At 36.8% G+C, this 8,097-nt stretch overlaps 1 protein-coding gene across 3 annotated transcripts in view; it reads left to right on the forward strand.

Moving 5' to 3' along the window:
• The window catches only part of RNGTT (RNA guanylyltransferase and 5'-phosphatase), a 183,509-nt gene that overhangs the window by 9,159 nt on the left and 166,253 nt on the right, over window positions 1-8,097 (forward strand). For all 3 annotated transcript variants that reach the window (XM_068677987.1, XM_068677986.1, XM_068677985.1), the window contains exons 3-5: window positions 1,905-2,008; window positions 2,149-2,237; window positions 5,990-6,065. In XM_068677987.1, the coding sequence (XP_068534088.1) occupies window positions 1,905-2,008; window positions 2,149-2,237; window positions 5,990-6,065 (269 nt within the window). The remainder of the gene's footprint in view (window positions 1-1,904; window positions 2,009-2,148; window positions 2,238-5,989; window positions 6,066-8,097) is intronic.

An 8,097-nucleotide genomic window follows, 5' to 3' on the forward strand; every position in this document is an offset into this window, starting at 1 on the left:
ATACTTGAGATTTCAGATGATAAAACATTGTTTTCAGGTGGACTGCTACTGAAGTAGCTCGCATTTCTGCAAAAGAGTCTCAGTAAACCATTCTGAATAAAATATGCAAGTTGAATTCGACAAAAAAAAAAAAAGGAATTTCGAACTGATGTGGGTATTAGAGTACATATATTTAGTGCTTCTGACATAACACTATGACACTTTTAAATATAAAAATATGAAAATACACCATAAGAACCACACATGACTACCTCTGTAGAGAACTGGAAATTGCCTTGGGGGTCTATTGATTTACATACTCGGCTGAATCTGCCGTGTCTGAACTGTATTCCAGTTAAAATTGGAATTCATCTTCTCTGAATTGTCAGGAAGCAGTGTTTTAAGTTGGAATTTCTCTAGCTGCAGTTCTAAATTATTAGCAGTCTGCTCACCTTCAGGTAAATAAAACCTGATCAGATCCCTGTTCATGAATGTGAGTTGGAGTTTTAAACGTATTGAAGACACGGTGTTCTTTTATGTTTCTGCACGTATAACATGCTTCAGTGGTAATGTGTTTTTTTAGTGCACTATTGATGTCTCTCTTTAAAAAGACAAGACTATAAAACGAGGATTTTGCTAAAAGGCTCCTTGTAAATGGCTTCTAAATAGACATCCGACCTCATGGTGAGGATCCTACCTGAAAGCGCGACATTTTGCTTTTTGACCAAAAGCAATTACTTGTACCTATAAAGTAGGAAACCAGGAATGCTTTCAGGAGTGCTAGTAAGCCGTTTTTGTGCAGTAACAGGGGGAGATTGATGCCTGGCAGAAGTCACACATGGACCAACGATGAAATTACATAGAATGGAGAAGGGCAGCATCGAGTCAGCAGATGGCCATGCAACTTTTTTTCCCCCTGTTCTGTTTCTCTGTGACTGCCTATGTCCATGACCTAAAGGCAAACGTTTCCCCAGAACACGGAATAAAATGTTTTCTACCGTTGTGTTAAGAAATCTTAGGAAATATGAAGAGTTTAATTTCCTGTGTTCGCTTCAGTGAGGACTCAGTAGGATGCTGATGAACAGTGTGTAGGATGGCACCCGTTGGAATTTCTGCTCTCCATCTTGCTTTTTTAAACACAGTAACTTCTCTAAGGCTGCTGTTAAAGAGCTATTCTACAGCTGTAAAATCAAACACTAACAAGGGGACACGTTAGAGTAGAGTGGACAAAGCAACCTTAATTCAGGTATGTCCCAAAGTCTGTATGGTTAAAACTACAACCTTACTTAACCAGCAGCAAGCATCTCTAAAGATTTCAAACTTTTTAACATCTCATCTTTGAATAAAGTATTTCTAGGAATTTAAGGGATTTTTGTTTTAAACTTGAAACAGTGTTTTCCATTGTAGCAGATGGGTAAATTAAGGTAAGATTTTTTTAAGAGGGTACTTCTATGTAAGTCTCTGGAGGTAAATTTTTTATGGTACTCCCACTGTTTAAAGTTTTATGTAAAGTGTAAGAGCGCCTGATTTAGATTTATGTCTTTTAACATGTTTAAATACTTCTTTTGCATGTACTTTTTTGCTGTTAACAGATTATTCTTATTTGGGGATTTTGTGGGGAGACAAAATGAGGTTTTTGAATTGATGACCAGTGCTAATTCAAACACAAGATTTCACAAAATAAAAAATGACTCTGATGCTGATAGAATGAAGTTGATATTTATATCAACTTCTCAATTTCTCAAATACATATATATATATATATATATATATATATATATATATATGGAACATGGTATTTGAGAAATTCTAAGCTTGTAGCAGTAGCCTACTACTGTTATTAATTTGGATGTTATTAACCAATTAATATGTGTTCATTAATATTTGGACCAAATATATGCAATAACTTTATTTTTAATTTTTAGGTTAAAATGGGTTTGCTGGTGGACTTGACCAACACTACTAGGTTCTATGATAGGAATGATATAGAGAAAGAGGGAATTAAATACATAAAGCTCCAGTGTAAAGGGTAAGTTGTCTTCGCTCTTTTAATATTGAGTTTTTAACTTCAGAGATCACACTGAAGTAATTACTCTTCCCCTCCTTAATCCCCCCTCCCTTCCTTTCTCCAAAACTTTCACCTAACCGATGTGTTCCCATGTTTATCAGGCATGGTGAGTGTCCTACACCTGAGAATACAGAAACATTTATCCGTGTATGTGAACACTTCAGTGACAAGAATCCTTCAGAGCTTATAGGTATGTCTTCTTTTACCTGTTTTCATTATTTTTTTGCTGTTAATTTATATAAGCCAAAGAATTTCTGCCGTACAGTGTTTGTGCATATATAAATATGATTTTTTTAAACTCCAGAGTAAACTACTATTTTTTTTTACAGAAACCAGTATGTTTCTGCATAAGTCAATTTGAATCCAGCTATTGATTTTGTGCAGAAAATACACAGGCTTAAGAACTGTCTACAAACACAAAATACCTGCAGTGTGTTTTTGAAACTCCTGCTGATACAGATGAAGGTTATGCATTGCCTGATTGTTGTTCTAGCATTCGATGGCCTGGCTTCCTTGAAGTCGTATTTGGTAACTGAATTATCAGATATTCTTTAACAAATTTCACAAAACAGATGATTATTTGCCAGAAATTGATAGTAAACATTAGGCTAAGCGTTTCTGTAGCATAGTGTCTCATGGTAATTATTCAAATGTCATGAGGCTGACTTTTATCAGAGCAGAATAAGTTCTCAAGTGAATTTTAGTTCTAGTAAGAGCACTTTATTCTGATTTCTGGTAAGCATATTAATATTCAACTCTATCTGCTGACGTGCAGAAATGACTCCACAACCATACGGTTGTAAAGCAGGTATACTTTATTGTGGTGCACCAGGTGCACTGGGAGTAGCTTCCCTCAAAAAAGTGCGTGCCTTCCTGGTCGTTTCTCAGATTTATACATGAATACTGTTACATATTTCATGAGCTCTATTACATATTCATTAATTTCCCCAAAAGGCAGACCTCTTCCTAGTCCTAATTTCCATACTCCCTTCCCTTAGCTCCTCCCGGTTGTGCCTGTGCCTGGTGGTCACAGGCTGGGGTCTATCAGGATGAAGGCAATGAGGAAGAGGAGGTTAAACTTTTTACCTTTCTGGTCTTTGACCTTCTGTTGGACAGTATTTAGGAGTTTTTTGCTTATCTTTGCCTTGTTTCCTGCCAAAGAGTCGTTCATCCTTCCCTAATGAGTTGTTCATCCTTCCCTTATCCATTGGCCTTGAGTGATATCTTCCTTTTTACATTTGCTTCTCATAAGGTTCTCGTCTACATTCTTCAATAATTAGCATGTTTTACCGTATATGTAGCTAAATGTTAATTCAGATAAGTTTTAGCGTCTTCCCCGTCTCACTGCAAGCTATCAGAGACAAGAAATTACCGTGCAGCTTAGTTTCCACATTCAGAAGGGGTTTTGTCCTTGGGCATCTTTGATGATAGTTCTGCAACCTGACTGAAAAAGAGTGTCTGTATGACTTGGAAGCACACAGAACAGTTGTTTGTGTAGGTGTCATTGATGAGAGCTCGGTAAACGAAGCTAGTATGCTCACACACTTCAGGATTCACACAGTCTTGGAATAGTGGAGGTTGGAGGGGACCTCTGGAAACCACCTAGCCTATCACCCCCCCTCAGAGCAGGGTCAGCTGAAGCAGGTCGCTTAGGACCGTGTTCCTCTAGGTGTTGACAGTCCACAAGGGTGGGGACTTTGCAACACCTTCTGGCAACCTTTTTTCCAGTGTTTGATCACCCTTAAAATAAAAAAGGCTTTGTTTCTTTTTGTCCTTGCATTTGAACAAAGTTTCTTGTATTTCAATCCGTGCCCATTGCTTCTTGACCCGTCACTGGATACCACCGAGAATCTTATTTTTATTAATGCTGAGACATTTAATTGAAGCACATTATTAAGTCCTTCACATAATTTCCTTTCAGATACTTTATTATTTCTGTATTCCTCATGGAATGAAGTTTTAATTTGAAACCTCTGTTTTCTTCTCTGAACTGTAGCACAAGTATGTGATATGAAAAACTGCTAAATGAGAGCGAGTGGGATCAGCTATTGGCAGTACTGCAGAAAACGAAATACTGTTACGGGTCAGCAATTTATGTGGAATATGGATACCATTGTAACATGCACGAAATAGCAGACCCGTTTAACTGCTATTTAAACTTTTAAAATGCTGCTTTCAGTGTTGAGCCATTAACTTTTGGACTTACTTGAATTTTGAAATGTTCTTACATTATTTAGAGTATTTTTTTTTCTTGGCTCTTAATTGCCTTTTTTTTTTCATGGAAATGAATCAATGTCTCGAATAAGCTCTTGACCTGTAGTTTAGGCTTTTGTAGCAAAAGTGAAATGTTGGGATATTCCATTTCCCTTCCGTTAGTTGCAGAAAGGTTATTTCTGGTTCTGGAAGAAAAAGCATCCAAGGGATTGGTGTGGAGGATGTTTTTATCAGGAGGGAAAGCAGTCTGCAAGAGTGATAGTACGACACCCTGTGTGACCATTCCTTTCCAAGCCATTGGTCTCATTGCTGAAAAGCTTCTTATCTTTGGCGTGTGTATAAAATTATTGACTTAACCTTTTTGGTAGCAGCAACAGCTGCAGGGCTTATTGATAGCAATTGTGTGCCATTTCAGTGCTGGTGTTAAGATTAGACATGAAAAGAGCCTGAAATGTGAATGATAAGTGATCAACGTTTTCTATTCAGCTAGTACTCTACAGGATGGAAGCTTTATTTTTGCAACTTGAAGGACCGCAATATGCCTGCCAACTTCAAGGGAACAAAACAGAAAGATTTTGCTTAAGCAGGAAACAAAGGAGAAGTGATTGCTGGGAACAAATTCTATGAGGAAGCTAAAATTAATTTCCTTTGATGCAAGTTACAGTTTTTGTTGTTATTAATGGTTTGAATGTGCAAATCCAAGAAATTCCTGGTATTTCTTGCCCTGCTTTATTAAGAAGGGAAGCTCAAATTGTTGCTGACTTACTCTGCTAACTATGGTAGAGAAAAAAGTAAATCAATAAAAGCCTGCTTTATAGTCAGAGCTGTAAAATGTGTTAATATTAAGAATAATTGCATTTGGTGTGAGTGGAAACTTTGATGCTGTGGTGTTTGCAATTTAGAGAAAAAAAAAAAAAAAAGCACTGTGAGGAGGAGTCAACACTTTGCCTGAATCCTTCACATCATTTTAGCCCTACAAGTTTCAGACTTGGTTTGTGTATCACTAGATGGTGCTGTTGCCTTGAAATGGACAGAAAAAAAAGAGGAGCTCCAATGTTTGACTTTTCCCCTCCTTTCACTGGGGAATGAATTCAGTAAAAGAGAGGGGGAAAATTGTTTTTTCTTAAATTGGAAAGATTAGTAGTTGATGGCAATTACATTGTTATATAATTTTATTTCTGTCGTGTTTTTTTTTTTCTCTGAAATCGGTATGTCTGGTCTTAGCGTGGTAATTACGAATTTGACATGGAGTTGTAGCCTAATGATGCTGCTTTCAAATTTGAAGTAGGGTAATCTGGGTATGATTTTTATGCCTGATGGTGTGAAATAAACGTAATGCTTGTTGAATCCATTAAAGCACAGTTATCGAATTTGACTGCAATGTATTCTGATAAGTGTTTGATCATTCAATTAAAAAAAAAAAAAAAACAACAAACAAATGAACAATTTTGAATCTTGTCTGTATTAGCCACATTTGAGTTGCATTAAGTTGGTATTTTTGAGTTGATGCAGTCTGAAGTATCCTATATTCTTGTTGCTAATAATTTGCAGGAAGAATGTAATAAATATTTTTTTTTAGGCTTGTATGCATTAAGCCATCTGGGATGCCTTGATAGGAAGGAAGATAACTCATTTGTGTTATTGATGAAGATCCAAAAACACTTGTGAAACTAAAACATTTGTTAAAACTACTTTAAAATGATTATTCTCTTCTCTTGCTTTGTATAGGTGTCCATTGCACGCATGGTTTCAATAGAACTGGATTTCTGATCTGTGCCTTTTTGGTTGAAAAGATGGACTGGAGGTAACTGAATTTTAATTCCTGTGAATTTGTAGACTAATAGCATCTTCAGTATGTTTTACTTATCGTCTTGACAGCATAGCTTTGACAGCATAGCTGTCAAGACGATAAACAGCTACTCACTGTTTATTTTATAACTTCCTACTAATTTTGAGCAAACAATGCTAACAGTATTCCTAAGGTAGCTTAGGCTTAGCCAGTCAAAATTTTCAGGTCTCGTAGGTCAAAGTTAGCTCTGCCTGCTGTGTGTGGGCTTTTGGAAGTGTATGGATTGTGCTGTCTCTGTCCCCCATGACATACACCACTCTTTGAGTAATAATGTAGAGTTCAGAGAATGCTCAGAGTTTTTTTTTCTTCTGCTTTCTCACAAAGGTTTGTGTTTAACTCTTCTAGTTTCTTCTTCTAGTTTCTTGAGTTCTGAAAAGGAGACATTAGCTAGAGCAACAGCAGAGAGGCATGTATACTTCTGGGTTGGTGACAGGGAAACACAGTCCTTGTTTCCAGTCATTGTTTGACTAAAGTCTGTGGCATGTTTCTACAGAGGCACCTGTACTTTAAAAGTTTCGTGCCCTCATAAATAGTAACGAACTTACTAAATAATGCTGGCTTTAAAAAATACTGCCTGTACCATGCTGATGAGCCTGAGTTTGCACCTTTGGTAGTGTTCATGAAACACTGTCTCTGAGCGACTGTGTCACGTGCAAGGTGTGTTCCTTAATGAGTCCTTTCAGCAGTTGGATGGTATTTCTGGTACGGTCCTTTAAGGGAAGAAAATTATACTCCAGTTGCTGCCTGTTCTTGTGACTGGACATAGAGTTCACTTGGTGATTACCGTGTATTTGCAAGCTGTTTGCAAAGAACTGGGTCATTGCTTTCTGTTAGTAAACTTGGAATAAAGGCACTGGAGTAATGGAGACAGAACACTGTTAGCAGTGGGTGGCTGATTCTTGGCAGAATCTTAGCTGAGTACAGGAATTAGACACAGATACCGAGATTTTTATAGCATGATTATAGTTATTCCTATGAAATAGCAAATCTGTATGCTTTTAATGTAACAACTTAAAAGCAGCATGCAGTAATCAGACTCAGTATTGTGCATTTCCTCTTTGGAGAAAAGGACTGTAAGTCTATTTGCAAGTCCTTTTATGCAGCCTCTTTTTTATTTTCAAACCTGTGTGGGAAAAGCCTTAAAACTCAGCAGCCATATCTTCTTTGTTTTGTTTTTGTTTTGTTCAAATAACTAATTATATCAAGTTTGTTCCTCTCTTAAAACAGTATTACAGAGAGCACTCAGATTTCACTTGATAGATAAAAATGGCCACAGCAGAAGAATTTCTGCAAGGTGGTAGTTAATGCTAGGCATTGTATCAAGATAAATCCAATTTGCTGTATCATTCGTTAAAATAAGGCACTGTTATTTGCTGTAGAGGAAATAAGGTTTTCCTGATGGAAAAATCCATCCATATTCATTCCTTCAGCGTATGATACAGGAGTACAGAGTACAGCTGATGCGTTGTGAATGCGGAGAGGTATTTTAAAATACAGAGTTAGTTTAAAGAAAGGTCATCCAGACTGAAAGCCCTCTAGCTAGTCATCAGAAACCTTACTAGATTTTCTTTCTTTACACCTCGTTTTCCTGGAAGAGGCCGTATTTCTAGAACTTGCACAGTATGTTTTCTTTCTGCTAGCTTTCTGAGCTTAACATCTCTCCTGCTTCTTTTGGCTTTCATTATTATCTATTCCATAATAGTGCAGAGTTCTTCTAATTTAATAGGAGACAAATTTGAGCGTGTTTCAGGCCCCATCTCTTTTTGGTTTGTTTTAGCTTTTTGGTAACATTGATTACAGAAGATATAATTTGATTTAAGAAAGATACAAAAGTAAAAATTGCCTCGTGAGGAAGAAATCAGGAGTTCTATGAAACAGAATGAAGAACATCTTTCTAAGTAACTCAGATATTAAACTGTCATTTCTGAGGTCCCCTGACCATCTGATAGCCTTACTCCTGAAAGTGTTTTCTATTTTTACTGAAGAT

This window comes from Anas acuta, chromosome 3, assembly GCF_963932015.1.
Source record: "Anas acuta chromosome 3, bAnaAcu1.1, whole genome shotgun sequence".
In the NCBI taxonomy this organism is placed as follows: domain Eukaryota; kingdom Metazoa; phylum Chordata; class Aves; order Anseriformes; family Anatidae; genus Anas; species Anas acuta.